Below are 19,529 nucleotides of genomic sequence, written 5' to 3'. Positions count from 1 at the left end.
GGGTTTTCTGGATGGTTGCTAGGGCATGGTATGCAGTTGTCAAGCTGATCTGCAGTGTTTTAGCGCATTGCTACAGTATGTGGCTGCCAGGTTATTACTATGCTGTTGCTAAGTTGTTTTCTGTGTTTTTAGCACATTGCTCTGCAGTTGCCAGGGTGTTCTAGGTGGTTGTCAGGTTGTAACTATGCTGTTGTTAAGTTGTTTTAACTCTGTTTTTAGCACATTGCTATGCAGTTGCCAGGGTGTTCTGGGTGGTTGCTGGCTGGTTGCTTATTGGCCCAAATGAAAAGAGCCCACCCCCACAAGTCTCTGTTCTGGTCACTAATATGGCTCAACTCCAAAATATACTCCTTTTTTGACTATAAATCTTGACATTAGCAGTCTCCTTAATGATCAGGATTTCAAGCTCGATTACACTTCCTATAGCGCCACCTAGGGCTCTGCGCATGCATCAAGCACTAGAAAGTGAAATCGAGCTTGAAATCATGATTGTGCCTAGAGATTGCAATAGCAAGGTATACAGTGAAAATGAGTTACAATTTGGTTTTCTCTCACCCAAAACCGACGGAATCGCTTCAGTGGACATGGATTTAACCAATGTAGTAGTATGGATAACTTTATGCTCCATTAATGTGCTTTTTGTAGCTTGAAATGTCTGGCCACCATTCACTTGCTTTGAATTAACTTATAGAGCTGAAATGGTCTTCTAAAATCTTTTTTTGTGTTCTGCAGATGAAAGAAAGGCATACACATCTGGAATGGCATTAGGGTGAGTAAATGATGAGCACCTCCATTCAAACAAGTTGCCATGGGTTTAATTAACTGTTCTGTATTTATGCAATTTACTTGTACTTTTGATACTGAAGTAAATTTTAAATCAGCTACTATAATACTTTTATATGGCTGGATGTCTGAGTGGTGTCCGGAGAATAGCATAGGATTTATAGACAATTGTAAGAGTTTTTGGGGCAGACCTGACCTGCTAAAAAGAGACGGACTCCATCGCTCCAGGGAAGGAAGCAGACAAACTGGTTAATCTGAACATCTGCTAGCTGCCTTGAGATGTCACACAGGTCACATAAACTACAACACATAGAGACTGTATCACCTAGATATCTCAGAGACTGTGTCTGTTCCCCAAACACTACCAAACACAAAACTCTCATTAAATCATTTAGAAAAAATGTGATTAAGGTCAAACTTTAAAAAATTTAAGATAAACATCATATGAAAAGCACTAATTGTAAATGAAATTATTACAGATCATAGTTTGGATGCGCCCTGTTTGACCGAAACCTGGCTTAAACTAGATGAATATATTAGTTTAAATTAATCTACTCCCCCAGGTTATTGTTATAAACACGAGCCTCATCTGAAGGGTCGAGGAGGAGGTGTTGCTACAATTTACAGTGAAGGTTTAGGTGTTAGGATATAAGAGGACAGGATATAAGTTTAAGTCTTTTGAACTAATAATGCTTAATGTGACACTGTCAGATATGAATAAAAAAACATCTTTTGCCCTTTCTACAGTATATAGATCACCCGGGCCTTATTCTGATTTGCTTGGTGAATTTGCTAATTTTTAATCAGATCTTGTATTTACTGTAGATAGAGCTTTAATTGAGTTCAACATTCACATAGATAATGAAAATGACACACTGGGTTAGCATTTATCGATATTCTCAACTCTCTTGGAGTCAAAATGTGACAGGACCAACTCATCACCATAATCATATGCTAGATTTAATTCTGTCATATGGAGTTGATGTTGATACTATAGAAATTCTTCCGCAGAGCGATGACATCTCAGATCATTACCTCATCTTTTGTATGCTGCGATCAGCTAATGTTACTCAATCTACACCATGCTATCATTCAGGTAGAACTATTCTTTCGACCACTAAAGATAGCTTCACTAATAATCTTCCAGATCTATCTCATACACTCAATAAGCCCCAAAGTCTAGAAGAACTTGATGAAATAACAGAAAATATAAATACAGTCTTCTATAGCACTCTTGATAGTGTCGCCCCCTTTCAATTAAAGAAAATTAAAGAAAAAAGCCCCGCACCATGGTACAATGATCACACTCAGGCTCTCAAGAGAGCAGCTTGGAAAATGGAGCGCAAGTGGAAGAATACAAAATTAGAGGTATTTCAGTGTGCATGGAAGCATAGTATCTGTAGCTACAGATCAGCATATTTTAGCAAACTCACAGAAAATAACCACAACAATCACAGATGTTTATTCAGTACTGTGGTTAATTGGTTAGGAATAAAGCCTCAACTGAACCAGATCTTCTGTCACAGCACAATAGTAATGACTTCATGAATTTCTTTACTGATAAAATTTAAATAATCAGAAATAAAATTGGAATTATGCAATCATCTGTCACAGTATCTCAGAAAACAGTGTCTCATAATTTTCCTCATGCAACTTCAATCCTTCACTGTCATAGGTCATGAAGAGCTAACAAAACTTATCGAAACATCAAAAGCCACAACATGTATGTTAGATCCAATACCAACTAAGCTCTTAAAAGAACTATTCCCTGTAATTTCAGAACCTCTTCTTAATATTATTAACTCCTCACTATCCTTAGGACATGTCCCAAGAAACTTTAAAATGGCAGTTATCAAACCACTTAAGAAGCCACAACTTGATCCTGGAGAACTGGCTAGTTATAGACCGATTTCAAATCTCCCATTTATGTCGAAAATACTAGAAAAGGAAGTGTCCTTCCAACTATGGTCATTTCTAAAGAGAAATAGTATATATATGAACAATTTCAGTCAGGATTTAGGCCCCATCACAGTACAGAGACTGCATTTATCAGAGATACAGGTGACTTGCTCTTATCATCTGATCGCGGCTGCATTTCACTTCTAGTGCTTTTAGATCTTAGTGCTGCCTTTGACACAATAGATCACGACATTCTCTTGAATATCTAGAGGATTATGTTGGAATTTGTGGACTTGCATTAGCATGGTTTAGGTCCTATTTAGCAGGTCGCTACCACTTTGTCTATGTAAATTAGGAATTGTCAAACCAAACAAAAGTTAAGTATGGAGTGCCACAGGGATCAGTTTTAGGGCCTCTGCTTTTCTCCTTGTATATGCTTCCCCTGGGAGATATTATCAGGAATCGTGGAATAAATTTCCACTGATATGCCGACGATACCCAACTTTATATTTCTTCAAAACCTGACAAAATTTCACAATTCTCCAAATTAGCAGAGTGTATAAATGAAATCAAAGATTGGATGGCCATAAATTTCCTTCTACTCAATTCTGACAAAAGAGAGGTACTAATTATTGGACCAAAAACCTCTAAAAACAAGCCGCTAACATATAATTTGACTCTTGATGTATATACTGTTACATTGTCATCAACAGCGAAGAACTTGGGTATTACATTTGATACCAATCTGTCCTTTGAAAATCAAATTACCAATGTTTGTAGAACAGCATTCTTCCACCTAAGAAATATTGCTAAGTTAAGACACATGCTCTGTTGCTGATGCCGAAAAACTAATTAATGCGTTCATGACCTCAAGACTAGATTATCATAATGCATTACTGAGAGGATGTCCAGCAAGATCAATAAATAAACTTCAATTGGTTCAAAATGCAGCAGCCAGGGTGCTGACTAGAACCAAGAAATATGATCATATTAGCCCATTTTATCATCATTACATTGGCTACCTGTTAAATTTCATATCAATTTTTAAATTCTGTTAACTATGTACAAAGCTTTGAATGGACTAGCTCCACAGTACTTAAGTGACTTTCTACCATGCTATATTCCATTACGTTCATTACGATCGCAAAATTTTGGCCTGTTAATAGTTCCTAGAATATCAAAAGGAGGTAGATCCTTTTCATATTTGGCTCCTAAACTATGGAATAGTCTCCCGAACACTGTTAGACACACTCACTGAGTTTAAGTCTAGACTGAAGACTCATCTATTTAGCCAGGCATACACTTAATTTATCCTTCAACTCACAATTAGGCTGCTTTAGTTAGGTCTGCCAGAACCTGAAACACTGATCATGATCTATAACTCTGCAATAAATTGAATGGCATCTATGCTAATATTATTCTATTTGTATCCCTGTCTCAACCTCGGGACTCCTATACTGAGGTCACCAGAACCAGCTGGATCCAGCTCCACTCCTGCTTCGTGTTGGACTCCACTGCTACGTGTCTCTGAGTGATGACGACTAAATGCAGCCGGTGCCAGCCAAACATCACTTCAGTCTATTACGATGGACTTCAGAGGATGAACTGATGCCAACACCAACCATAAGACATGGGATACATCATATGCCATTGCCTGAACATTGGATTTAGGATAGACCTCACTGAAATTACGGGCCGGTTGAACTGCGATGCACCTCACTGATCTCTGCCTGCATCACCTTGGTCTAATGATGGACTACACTCTTATAATGGAATACATAGACTATCAATTAATTGCCAACAAAAGCCTTCATCAGCCAACTAACAAAGGACAATGTATCTATGTGAATTTCTGCAATTAATCCAGGATGAACTTCAAAGATATTAGGCATTAATCTTACAGTTCTTACAAAATCTTTGTTTAAACACTGACCCTTAACACTCACTTAGTTTAATAATTTTAAACCATGACTTGCACTATACATAATTAAGTAATACTGGCATTATATTCATGATGTTAGCCAGAGGGGAACTGGCCCTCACAGTGAGCCTGGTTTCTCCCAAGGTTATCTTATGGAGTTTTGTGTTCCTTGCCACAGTCGCCTTCAGCTTGCTCACTGGGATTCTAAATACAATTATTATTTAATTATTATTTTTATACAATTCACAATCGTATTTTATCAAACTACACAATGATGACTCTATAAGACATAGATATTACAGTTTCATTTTCTGTTAATGCATGATTTTCTGTAAAGCTGCTTTGAAACGATGTGTGTTGTGAAAGGCACTATACGAATAAAAATGACTTGAATACTTAAGTCGTTTTCTCAAGTCAATTTCCATGAAGGTATGTTTACTTTTACTTAAGTATGACAAATGGACACTTTATACAACACTGGTTATAGTTTTTGGTAAGTTTAGGTTTCAGGATTTGGTTCTGTGTAAATGAAATGCAATATGAGAGCTGGTTTGGTGTTGTCATGACACTGAGCACTGCACACAAGAATCAAAACACAGTCACTGTGTAAAGTAGGGTTGCGCGGATATGGCCATGTGTGATCTTTAAACAGCAGAAGGATGTAATTTAATTAAATAATATAAAGTCACATGCGCTGCACGCTACAGAACGAACAAGAGGTGCCGCTCTGCTCTGTCATATGACAATACTCAAAAACAATTATGTAATATTAAATGGATGTATTATTATTAGGGGCCAAGCACTGAAAGTGCATAGGCACCTAATGTAATCGTTAGTGTTCTTTTTCTTCTTGTTCTTCTTCCGTCATTGAATCTATGGCAGCCCATAGAACCATATGCGGGAAAGTTGTGAAATCTGGCACACAGATAGAGGACAGTCTGAACATTAACTGGAGAAAATTTGGAGTCTCTAACTCAAACCCTCTAGCGCCACCAACTGCCCAAATTTTCACACATTTATGCTAATAACGTTTGAACCATAAGCGATAGAATCAAAATGCATTTTTCCTCTGATTCCATGGCTCGAGACTAATTGATTGCACCCTATGTCGTCATTCTCCATCTTGAAAATCTTTCCGCCATTTTGAATTTTTTCATCTTCAGACCAGGCTGACAAAAAGTTATGAAATTCAAGTTGATTAGTCAAACAGTTCTTGAATAACGCACGAACAAATTCGACGTAGAGCGCGGCAAACTGTACGCGAGGCTATATCTCCGCAACGCTTTAGCATATTAATACCAAACTTCGTGTGTGCTTTGACAACCATGACCTGAGGATACCTGCACAGTTTCGGTACAGCACCACCTAGTGGTCACGAGATATAAAAAAATGCATATTTTTGCTTATAACTTATGAACGGTTTCACCTAAAATCACAAATCTGGTCTTGTTAGATTCTGTGCAGGATGCTGAAATGATACCAAATTTTCCTATGTCGGCCATTTTGGGCGTTGCCCATTTTGAATTTTGTTGTAAAATGCTTTATTTTTCAAACGCATTGACAAATTGTTACGAAACTCATTGTGTCATTGGCACAATGCCCTGAAGGTACTCAAAAAGTTTTGGGACAGCGCCACCTTCTGGTCAAAAGTTATAACAAATTTTCATAAAATGCTAATAACGTTTGATTACTTTGTGCTATTGTCATGAGACCAGTCTTGGTAGATTCCGTGGGTCATGCCGAGAACATGGATACCAATTATGCCATGATCGATCGAACTTCCTGTCCGCCATTTTGAAATCCTTTAAAAAACGACTTTTTCGAACTCCTCTTAGAACCTTTGTCAGATTTGAACCAAAATCGAATCAGACCACCTTCAGACCATGCCGACAAAAAGTTGTGGATTTCTTGTTGATAGACCACACCATTTTCGTTTAACACAATAAATTTGATGGCACGGTGCCAGAATGGTTTTCAGGCTCTATCTCGGCAAAGCTTTGGCGTATTGACATGAAACTTTATGTGTGCCATCATGACTGCACCTTGACCACACCATATCAATTTGGTGACAGCACCACCTGTTGGTAAAAAGTAATAGGCTTTTATGTCCCAATGCAATTAATAGTATTCATGGTTCTTCAACCATTATGCCTAAAATCATGACCAGATTGCTTTAATTACTTATTTTTTGCCATTGTTATGCCTAATAATTGTTGATGTGCTTGGCCCCTTAATTGCTGCTTGCAGCTATATTTATTATTATTATTATTATTATTATCATCTATAAGCAATATCACAAACGCAAGCAGCCTTGTGCCACAGGTAATCAGATTTTTTTTCATTGATGCTAATGCCAAAAATAAAATTGCAATTTTTTGTAAAAAAATAATATTTTTATTTGATTGAAACTGTATGTATCAATTAGATTAAACACCATTTGATCATAACATTTAATTAAAACATTTAACATGAATCCATAAAAATGTAAATGTTAAACGCATAATTTGAATCTGTAAGACTTAAGTCATTTTCTGTGTAATTTCATAAAAAAATCTGAGGCTTTTTATTTGTTGATTATAGTATCGATTTAGTATGTCTGTTAAGCAGTTTTGGGCAGGATTAATTGCTTAAGTGTAACACCGTGTTCTAACCAGATGCGACGCTGCTACATGTGATAAAAGGTTTTTTTTCCGTTAAACATAGTTTTTGTCCTAACCAGCCACGACAGCGATACGACGGGCATTCCATTTTTGAAAAGGTTTCTATTTTTGTGAGGTCACGCCAGAAATCCAAGTCAACAAATGGGTCTAAAATCCTTCTCATAACAGTATATTAAAGCCGGCAACTCACTAACCGGAACAGAACAACTTGATTTGACTGAGGGTGTCACACACTTACCGAATTTTTCGCTTGAGGTCTCGCTCTCTTCAATCGGAACTCTGTCACATACACACCTGTTCAGAATGGCAGAGGGGTAACATTCTGGCTCATTCTGAATTTCTCTCCGCTGCCCTGTCAAGTGGAGATCGGTGAAATAACAACAGGAGTACAAAGTGAACATAAACAATGGTAACACACTGAATTTGGACACGATTCATAAAGTAACTTTGCCCTGTGTATGTGTGTGATTGTGTATTCTCTCCATACGCAGCTTCAGTGAGAAAATGAGTTGCGTTCAATAAACAGACCATTCCATCTGTGATTGCTCTGATTTCTACATTTTATTTTCAATAATCCTCATTTTTAGTGTATGAATATCTTGGTGTCGTGTCGCGTCTAGTGTGGACAGACAGATTTTTTGTCACTGGAATATTATCGCATCGCTTCTGGTAAGGGACAAGGTGTCATACTTAGATTAGGCGTTTAGAGCAAACTAAACTTTTGAGGAATATACAGTACAGTGCTATCAATACAGTGAATAAAGAAATACAATTAAAATATTAATTCAAAGTAATAAAAATACTATAATCTCATGCATAGTACTCCCAGTCTTGGTAAGTTGCCTGCCAAAGCAGTGGCACAAAAAATAACCAGGTTACTGTGTACATATACTGTGGCAAGAAAAAGTACACTGGCAGCCAAAAGTTTGGAATAATGTACAGATTTTGCTCCATTGGAAAGAAATTGGTACTTTTATTCACTAAAATGGAATTCAACTGATCACGATGTATAGTCAGGACATTAATAATGTGAAAAATTACTATTACAATTTGAAAAACCTTTCAGAACTTTTTAAAACTACTGCAAAGGGTTCTCATCAAAAAATCCTCCACGTGCAGCAATGACAGCTTTGCAGATCCTTGGCATTCTAGCTGTCAGTTTGTCCAGATACTTCCTGTAGCACTTGCCATAGATGTCAGGCACTTCTCATGCACCTTACAATCTAGCTGATCCCACAAAAGCTCAATGTGGTTAAGATCCTTAACACTCTTTTCCAATTATCTGTTGTCCAATGTCTGTGTTTCTTTGCCCACTCTAACCTTTTCTTTTGGTTTTTCTGTTTCAAAAGTGGATTTTTCTTTGTAAATCTTCCCATAAGGCCTGCACCCCTGAGTCTTCTCTTTACTGTTGTACATGAAACTGGTGTTGAGCAGGTAGAACCTCATTTCTGGAATTTCTACTGGGTGAGACCTTTTTGCCAACTTCATGCTGCTGAAAAAGTTCAATTTAGGTGTTGATTTGATTGAACAGGGTGTGGGTGTGTCTAGTCCAGCTGAACCCCATTATTAATGCAATTTCACAGATTTGGGGATTTAGTAACTAAGGGGCAAAATACTTTTTCACACAGGCCCAGTTGATATTGGATAACATTTTTTGCTTCAATAAATAACATTATAATTTAAAAACTGTATTTTGTGTTTACTCAGATTGCCTTTATTTTATGTTAGACTTTGTTTGAATTTTTGTAACAATTCAGTATGAGATATACACAAAAACAGAAGAAATCAGGATGAGGCAAATACTTTTTCACAGCACTGTATGTGTTATTAGTTAAAACAGATTTTGTTTGTTCATTATTGTAACTTAGATGAAGATCAAACCAGATTTTAAGACAAGTGTATAAATAAATGCAGGTAATTCCAAAGGGTTCATATACTTTTTCTTGCCACTGTATTTAATTACTTTTCTTGCCACTGTATTTAATTACTTTTCTTGCCACTGTATTTAATTGTGTAGCCTGTATACACACACACTTGTCAACACAGGCCACTAGCAGGCATGACGCACTAACGCTTCCCTGCATTCACGCTTACTCTCCGTTGACCAAGATCTCGATTATTCACAAGAGGCTGTGCCTGACACACTGACCAGATTTTCTGTCTTGTGGTTACTCTGTGAATTTAAAGAAACAGCTCTCCCAAAAATGTTAAGTTCTGTTATTATTTACTCATGTCAGTACAAACCCAAATGAACACAAAAGGTGAATTTCTGAGGAATATTCTGGCTAGGGATGCTCCGATCAGGATTTTTACTGCCGATACCAATCACTGATCTTCTTGTCACATGATCAGCCGATACCGATCATTTCACCTTTTTATCAGGATCTCTGTCATAACTGGCTATATGCAAGCTTTCTGCACACTGCCACTATTAATTGAATTTTCCTCTTTCCAGTAATATCACTTTGCCTGACAAAAACAGTTTAAAAAGTTTGAAAGGCTTATTAAAAAAAGCTTATTTATTTATTTATTTTTTAAATCAAGGATAGGCTAACAAAATATTCTCTATATTGATATAGATTAAAAAAAATGAGGCTTAGTATCAAACTGACGGCAAACGGATTACCCATAGGTGCAATTCAATTTAATGTGACATTTTTGGTTAAGTCATTGTCATTATTTCATATCATTATTATTATTTCTTATTTTATTTCTATTTTATTATTGCATTATATTTAATACATTATATTATGGTATCTTAATATTGTATCAATAATTATTATATTTATAAATTCCTTAATTCCCTTTTCATTTAGTTGGATGATTGTATTAATAGTTCATTTTTCACTTGTTGCAGCTTGAACTTTAATGAGGGGAACACGCACTCTCTCATGAGGGCAAGAGATGAAAGCAAAGTGGAGAAAGAGTGCACTCACTCGAGATGCCTATGCCCGGCGGAGACTGAGCAGCTGCCACCATGAACGATAATAAGGACCGTTTCACAGCTCGCGCTGTTTTCCCTTTGCTTGTCGCGTGTGAAACGCCACATTAACAGTACAGTACACAACATTTTCATATTCGCCATACCTCTCCGACTGCATCGTTCTTAACTGTTGAATCAAGTTTGTTGTCTTACAACACTATGCCAGTATTCCCCACACAGCGTGATGCCATGACTGCTGCTGAAGTCTTAAAGGAGCCGCGCGTCTTTTGCGACATGAGCAATAGGTTTATGCAATCGGCCAAATTACTGATCACCGATCGAGTCATAGGACGTGAATAGCGGCCGATACCGATCGGAACAGCCCTAACTGGCCACTTTTTTTTTTTTTTTTACATTTGATATAATGCATATAATACATTTGAATGAGGATTGGATCTGTCAAGCTCCAAAATGACAAATACAGTTGCAATCAAAATTATTCAAACCCCCCCCCCCGACCAGCAATACATTCTGGTGATGTGAATTAAAACACATCAACTAAAACCTCAGTAAACAGTCAAAGTAAGTTTTTAATACACATTTGAGTAATTTTGAGAACACAGTTTACCCAAATTTTAAAATAAAAAAAATAACTAATTCTCTCCACAAATGTCATGTCAAAAATGTTCAACCCCCAAAGTCAATCATCTGTGGAGCATCCTTTATCCTTAAAAACAGCAAATAAATGTTTCAGGTAAGTGTTCTCAGGCTTCGGACACCTCTCTATTAGAATTTTTACACATTTTTCATGAGCAAAAGCTTCCAGCTCATTGACATTCTTTGGTTTCTGTGCTGCCACAGCTTCCTTGAAATCCCAACAAAGGTTTGCAGTGGGACTTTAATGATGGACTGAAAGGGCCATTTAAGGACATTCCACGACCTATCCCTGAACCAGATTTTGAACAACTTGGATGTATCCTTGATGTTATTGTCTTGCTGGAAAGTCCAGTGATCACCGAGCTTCAATTTACACACTGAAGGCATCACATTTGTCATGACAAAATGGCCTGATACCTGAAAGAATCCATGGTGTCAGTCACATAGTCAGGATAGCCGTTTCCTGCAGCCGCAAAACACCCCCATAACAGGACTGACCCACATCCATGTTTGACTGTGGGGATGGTGTTGTTCTTGTCATCACCTTGTCATCTTACTCCAGACGTACTGCTGACCCATTGGTCTAAAACTCATTTTCAGTTTAGTGTCATACATCTATAAAACCTTCTTCCAGGACTCCACAGGTCTTTCCTATTTCTTTCCTATTACTACTTGAATATTCAAGTCAACATTTCCCTTGGTGAAGTTTTGCTTTCATCCACACCCCAAGAAGGTTGCTGTTGTACCATATTTACAAAATGTATGAATGGTGCTGCCAACTTTGTCTATTGGAAATTGAAGTGCCTTGGAAATGTACTTTTAGCCATGACCTTTCTTGTGTAATGAAATAATCTCCTCTATTAGCTTTTGAGACAGATTATTTTTAATTGCATTTTTTGCATAGAAATACATTTTTGCTTATAACGCTAAACTTAAATTTTAAAGCTTAAATAAGTGCCATTGCAGATTGATGACTTAATTTTGTTTTAAAACAATTACTTGTGTAGCCTTACATATTTTAGAAACAGCTACATGCAATAGGGGTTGAATAATTATGACATGGCAGTATTTTTAAAAAATCCTGCTATTTACAAATATTAGGTTATATATTCACACTATGACTTTGAATGTGTCACTCAACTCATATAGATACAAATTCTGGGTCATCAGAAAAGCTTACCTTTGTAAATCCTTCCTGTCTTGGGGGGGTTGAATAATTTCGATTGCAACTGTATCATAAAATCACCATAACAATATAATAAAAAGTGATCCATATGACTCAAGTGCTGTATTCCAAGTGTTCTGAAGACATATGATAGCTTTGTGTGAGAAACAGACTGAACTTTAGATATTTTTTACTGAAAATATTGACACCCATCCTAGCACTCCTTGGCTAATTTATAAGCATGAGAGAAATAGCGGTGTCCAATAGACCTTTTCACAGACTGTGATGACACATTTCCACCTTATTAGCAGCGTAAATCTAGCAAATTTTTTAATATTTTCAATTTAAAAATTATTATTTATTAATCAACTATTTGTATGTGAACGAAACTCGTTATTGCCCTTCTAGTTTATTATTTCACCAGAAATCTACAGCGATACGTAGAACGAGGCCCGCAAAACTTATTTTGCAAAAATGCAGTTATAGTAACATGGTTTATGAAGCAAGGTTGGGTTTCTAATACACCTGCTGAGGGAGTGACAGTGGCATCTTTCTCTCTTCTTTTTTTTCTTTTTTGCTCTTGTGGAAGTCATGGAAAAGTAACAGTGGATTTTTTATTTTGCTGTTGGAGCAAATGAGTAAGCAGAAATAATATTTGCTGTGGTCTCCCATTCACCACTTTAAGTTTACCCTGCAATAGTTTACTTCCGCATTGAAGGGTCTTTTCATGAACGATTTGTTAATTTGAGTCAAATTTTCTTAATTAATTGACATAACCAGCTGTCTGAATGATTTGTTCACAAATCGGACTGATCCATTGATTCAATGGTCCAGTCAAAGCATTTTACAGCTCACTGAAGGGGAAGATTATTAATGAATAGCAATAAATAAATAATAATTTAAAAATAGGATAAAAATCACCTTTTGTGTTCAACAGACAGAAGAAAGTAATACTGGGTTGGAACAACATGCGAGTAATTAATGAAAGAATATTCAATTTTGGGTGAACTATTGTATAAACTGTCAGTACACCAGAAAGTAAATGTAAAAAAACTTGAAAATGGTGCATGTGTTGGTCAGTGACTAACAATTCCTCTCTATTGGCACTGATTAACATGCTGTGGTCATATGTGGACGGTTTAACCTTTTGTACTATCAAGGAAATCCAGTTAAGGTGCCTGATTTGGATGGTGGAAGAAACAGATTCTGTATTCTCAAAAGCTGCATTCACCATGCCAAACAGAAAATGACAGAGAGAGGAAAAAATGAACTTTCTCTCTTGTCTTACACATGCTTCAGTGGTCAAGGCTAATGCTTCACAGCAGGATTGTCTTACAGTGCTCCACGACCTTCCTGGTGGGCTCGCTCGCAAATTCTCTTGATCTCATACACATACACATTCTCACTCTCACCCCCAGATCTCATTAGGCTTCACTAGAGACACCAAAACTTCACCCACAGCACACACATAAGAAGGGCGAGTATCTACAGTCAAGCACTAGACCTCATATTACATGTACGTATCCATTTACTAGGGCTGTCAATTGATTTTAAATGATAATTACATTATATGTTGATTTATTAAGTGAATTAATCACATATCAATATTTGATGAAAAATCCCCAAATGAAAATAACTCAAAGATATTACATTATAGCAGACGTGTGAAAACTTAAATTGACATGAAAAAAGTGGCTTTAGAAGTCAATATATTGTTGGTGTCACTTCCATACCATTGATCAGAAGCCCATCACTGGCCGACAGTCCACAGCAATCCATTTTGCAATTGAGTTGTCAATCTGTATGAGGCCGACTTGGGGGTCGATCACACAGGACTCACACCAGTTCATACCAGGCTATTCGTGTTATTGCTTTCCGGCTGAACTATTTTTTAATTGCTGGTCTATGTACAAGCGTCAGATGGACAGCTTTATCTGTTGCATCGCAGTTTGCACAATGAGAGCAAAATACTGTATTAAAGTAAAAGTAGTTCAACTTAAAAAAACCTGCAGAGACCACTTCATTTACTACATTATGTGGCGCTCCATCTAGCAGCTAGATCGGACTACAAAAGTCGCAAAAACATAAAGGTGCAACTTGCTAGGAAAATCCTTTTTTTCAGAATTTTCGTACGGGTCAGGGGGCATGATTAAGTACTAGGGATGTCAACAGGGCTGAGAAACTAAATTTGAATTTTTATCTTAAATATTACCAATGTCACCAGATTTTTAAACTGACATTGCAACCTTTTCTGGATTACGGAAGCAACAAATACATACAAGCCAAACAGTTATGTAAAAAGTAAAACGAGGGGGAAAAAAGCTTCAATAGACAGTTCTAAGTTAACATGGTGTTGCACTGGTTCCACAGTACTACTCCAGACTCAAGCTTTATTATAACAGCGTTGCCACTGTTTTTCATTCATAACAGCTGTATGTACTGTAGTAATATTCCCAGATAGTAGTGGTATTCGGCTCAACTCGGTGGTAAAGCGGCTCAGCCTATGAACCCAGCTCAAATAGACAGAGCACAACAGGATGTTACAGAACTTGAGGATCTGGAGACACACATTTCCAAATGTAACCACTTTCATTGCTTAATCTGAGAAACACTGATAAGAGAGCAAGACACAATGGCCGAAGACCCCCACCTAAGGGGCTGTTCACACCAAATGCTTTTGTGTCCATCCTTACACTTTTCCAATTGTTTTTTCTATGTAAACATGAGCTACATGGACGTCTTCGGCTACGTTCACACCGCTGAAAGTGGCCCAAATCTGACTTTTTCCCCTCATATCTGACACAGATCAGTTAACTGGATGACTGCGATCATTTCACGGCATTTTGTAGTTTATTTACTGTCTCATGTAGGAGTGCCGTTTTTTTAGATGCCGTGTCAAGTTAAAAAGAACTCGTCTCGAGACACCTGCGTTCTGTAAAACTGTATTTGTTGCACTGCATCTAATCTTTTATAGAGCGCAACAGTGCCTGCCCACTTTTTCAGCCATCTGGGTTCCCCATTCAAGTATTTTCCCCATTCATTTCTTCCATAGACTTTTGATAAAATACTTCATAAAAGAGTTGTAAGCCATGAACCAAATCAACCAGCTCCGAGGTGAATCACAACATTACAAACTTTGTTTTGAGGCAAAGTATTTGAAAATCGGATATAAAAACAAAGGTACAAGGCTGTGTACTTACTGTCTTTCATAAGGGCACAGACTACAATCCCATGAAGCATTGAGAATTATGTAATTGAATAAAAAAATTATGGGAATTTATAAAACTATTGATTTTAGGTTTTTGGTAACCCTAACCCTGAATATAGAAACAATATATTTAATGTTTATTGCAAAATATTCAGAAATGTACAAATAGATAAGTATTTTAAGGGTGAATGGAGACTGACTCAATTACGCCATTCACAGTGCATCATGGGAGTGGGCGGTCCCTCCAATTCCGTTTTGCGGGCTTGGTTGTCCGCGGTTCTCTGATTGGCAAAGCTTTCTCTGCTGGACCATTGGTAATGTAGTTTTTTGCCATTAATTATGCTATCAAACACAATTTTTAAACAATGAAGTTGAAATAATGGCTTCAACGGAAGCAAATACCATCGACGAACAACATCTGAGCTCATGGTAGGACTGTCTTTAAGTTATCATTGAAAATCAATTAGTCTATGGGATAAATAAATGGGATTTTTACTTCCGGAACCAGACTAATGTGATTGATCTGAAGTCATTGTCAGTGCTTGGCACACATCCAAAATTCTAATGCACAGTTTTAGCATTTGAATGTGCTTTTTTTTTTTTTTATCTTAAATTCGACAAGTATTCGACATTTTGAATTTTAATTTTGACTTATTAAATTAATTTTAAATGCGTTATTTAAAAAAAAAATAATAATAACTATTGGCACTAAATTATTGTTAAATTGACAGCCACTTGCATTTATAGGATCACATATTCTCAGACCCATACTAGGGGTCTAGAGTCACACCCAGACACCAGCACATTTTTTACTGGGGCACAAATATAGGTCAGCACTGCAAAAAAAAACAAAAAAAAAAAAAACTTGCATATTCTGCATATCATTACAGGGGGGTGGGAAAATTGTTAAAGTGGCCATCCTCAAACTAGCCTGACATCTCTGTTTTTTTGAGGCAGGATTCTAATTAGCATCAAGGTATGGGTAATAAGTTCTCTAGAGCATGCTCCTCAAAACCAAACAGTCAGGTGGCAAAGCACTGCCTCTTGAAGTGATAGTGAAATTCAGCAAAAAGCTGCTCCTCCCATTTCACACACACTGCCAGGGCAAACAGAAACAAAGAGGAAACAATTAGTGGAAGGAGAGACTGGGGGCAGCCAAGCTTATAGTCGGTTTAAGAGACTTAATGTAATAGAAGGATACAAACATAGATATCATTGCTGATTAATTTGTAAATTGAGATGAGCTCTTTCTTGATTAGGTATTTTTATTCATCTTCACTTATGAAGAGATAGTATTAGGACTAAAGCTGATACTTACCTTTTGAAAGTGAGCTAGAAATTATCCATACTGCAGGAATTTGAACCAGTTCAAAGGTTGTACAGTGATGTATAATGTACAGTTGAGTATTATAAAACATTTGGAGTCTAGTCTTATGTGAAAGTGGAATTTAAAAAGTGATGGGAATCATGGCAAGCAAGCGTTCAGACATTTGTCTAAATATTCATGTCAGCTATCTCGAGTACAGAATATTCAGCTTTTCTCTAATGGGAAATTTCACTATATGGCCAAAGGTTTGTGGACACCAAAAGTGCTTGATGAACATTTGATTTCAAAACCTTAGGCATCAATTTCCCCCTTTGCTGTAATAACAGCTTCCACTCTTTTGGGAAGTCTTTACACTATACTGTATGTAGTAACATGGCTGCAGGGATTTGCTCTCATTCAGACACAAGGCTATCAGTGAGGTCAGGAACTGATGTTGGTCGATGGGGCCTGACTTACAGTTGCTGTTCCAGTTCACCCCAAAAGTGATCAGTGGGGTTCAGGTCTGGGCTTTGTGCAGGCCAGTCAATTTCTTCCATGCCAGACAGTAAACCATTTCTTTATTGACCTCAATTTGTTCACAGGGTCATTGTCATGCTGGAACAGAAAAGGGCTATCCCCAAACAGTTGCCACAAATTTGGAAGTACACAAAGCCCAAGCCATTACATAAAGAAACATTAAGATTTTTCTTTACTGGATTTAATGGAGTAACCAAATTCATTAATTAGAAGGGGGTGTCCACAAACTTTAAGCCATATAGTGTAGCAGCAGCTAATGTTACAATGGCACCCTGACCAGCTACAGGGTTGCATTTACATTCTTAAGCAACTTGCATTTATTATGCATACAGACATCAAAGTATCTCACTCCACACATAACCCAAAAACTCTATATAACAACAAAAAAATTAAACTTGTGATGACTTCTCAATTCATGTGCCAAGCAGATCAGCTTGGTTTGAAGGATCTAAAGTATGGCCACAGCCTCTGAAAGGTGAAATATAAATCACTGACACTGGGATTTGCGGTGTCTTAAATCTGTCATCATTAACTATATTCATCCATAATTTTATCCACACTTCAATGCATATTTTGTTATGTAATCAACAGTTCTAAACTGAAATGAAGGCATGCAAATAAAAACAACCCATCAATACATACATTGCATCACCAACTTCATCTGGTAAACAGATGATGTTTTTTAATAGGCTATTGTTTACTAGTTTTCTTCCAGGATAAACCTGTATGTGGCTTGATTCATGCGTCCTTCACAAAGACGAATGGCCCCGATTCCAGCCTTGCTGAAGCAACCCCAGATCATCACCGATCCTCCACCTAGTCATCTAATGGTTAGACGGAGACCTGGAGAGGCCTTCAAGTCACAGTGTCTCGCACCCACTTTGAAATCTGGTGGAGGATCGGTGATGATAAGGGGGTGCTTCAGCAAAGTTGGAATCGGGCAGATTCCTCTTTGTGAAGGAAGCATGAATCAAGCCACGTACAACGTTATCCTGGAAGAAAACTTGCTTCCTTCTGCTCGAACAATGTTCCCCATCTCTGAGGATTGGTTTTTCCAGCAGGACAATGCTCCATGCCACACAGCCAGGTCAATCAACGTGTGGATGGAGGACCACCAGATCAAGACCCTGTCATGGCCAGCCCAATCTCCAGACCTGAACCCCATTGAAAACCTCTGGAATGTGATCAAGAGGAAGATGGATGGCCACAAATCATCAAACAAAGCCGAGCTGCTTGAATTTTTGTGCCAGGAGTAGCATAAAGTCACCCAACAGCAATGTGCAAGACTGATAGAGAGCATGCCAAGACGCAGGAAAGCTGTGATTGAAAATCAGGGTTATTCCACCAAATACTGATTTCTGAAATCTTCCTAAGTTAAAACATTAATATTGTGTTGTTTAACAATGAATATGAACTTGCTTTCTTTGCATTATTCAAGGTCTGAAAACACTGAATCTTTTTTATTTTGACCAGTTGTCATTTTCTTCAAATAAATGCTCTAAATAACAATATTTTTTATTTGGAATTTGGGAGAAATGTTGTCAGTACTTTATAGAATACAACAAAAATGTTACATTTACTCAAACACATACCTATAAATCCAGATAAACTGATAATTTTGCAGTGGTCTCTTAATTTTTTCCAGAGCTGTATATGTGTGTGTGTATATATATATATATATATAGTGTTGTATAAAGTATCCATTTGTCATAACTGAGTAAAAGTAAAGATACCTTCATGGAAATTGACTCAAGTAAAAGTTAAAGTAGCTCAAGAGAAAACGACTTAAGTAAAAGTATTTGATATTAAGTAACTGATATTAAATTTACTTAATAGCATAAATTATGGAACAGTTCATTAAAGCCATGACAACTTATTTGATTGGTGTTGCTCATCATTTACTCACCCTAATGCCATCCCAGATGTGTATGACTTTCATCTGCAGAACACAATCAAAGATTTCAGAATAACATTTCAGCTCTATAGGTCAATGCAAGCGAATGGTGGCCAGACATTTCAAGCTACAAAAGGCAAATTAAGGGAGCATAAAGTTATCCATACTACTACAGTGGTTAAATCCATGTCTACTGAAGCGATTCCGTCAGTTTTGGGTGAGAACAAACCAAATTGGTTTTGATTCACAGTGTCACTAGAAATAAAGGAAAATGTATTAAAATGTATAAACGAACCCTGATGATCTCTTGTAGATTAATTTCAACACATTCTAAAAACAGTTTCTACAAAATCCAATACTGGTCGACCTCTATAGTGTACTCCTGACAAAATTTGTTAACAAAACTTACTTTTTACAGATGAAATCCTGTAAATTCTTTTTACCTTCAGGGAAAATAAACCAGAAATATTGAAGACTCATGTTGCACTACACAGATTTCTGTCAATGTCCCTGCCCCTATTACTGACCAGAAAGTACCAAATCATAGATCAGGAATATTTAAGTAAAAAGAAAAAA

At 37.0% G+C, this 19,529-nt stretch overlaps 1 protein-coding gene across 2 annotated transcripts in view; it reads right to left on the bottom strand.

The window, feature by feature from the left end:
- The window catches only part of LOC127424434 (death-associated protein kinase 1-like), a 114,279-nt gene that overhangs the window by 85,465 nt on the left and 9,285 nt on the right, over positions 1–19,529 (bottom strand). Inside the window, exon 2 of one of the 2 annotated variants that reach the window (XM_051669667.1) lies at positions 18,966–18,998. The exons of the other annotated variant lie outside the window; for it this stretch is intronic. Within the exon in view, the coding sequence (XP_051525627.1) occupies positions 18,966–18,976 (11 nt within the window). The 5' untranslated portion in view covers positions 18,977–18,998. The remainder of the gene's footprint in view (positions 1–18,965; positions 18,999–19,529) is intronic. 2 annotated transcript variants of the gene reach the window in all.

The sequence above is a fragment of the Myxocyprinus asiaticus genome, chromosome 3, assembly GCF_019703515.2.
Source record: "Myxocyprinus asiaticus isolate MX2 ecotype Aquarium Trade chromosome 3, UBuf_Myxa_2, whole genome shotgun sequence".
NCBI lineage: Eukaryota > Metazoa > Chordata > Actinopteri > Cypriniformes > Catostomidae > Myxocyprinus > Myxocyprinus asiaticus.
This window is presented reverse-complemented; position numbering and strand designations above follow the sequence as displayed.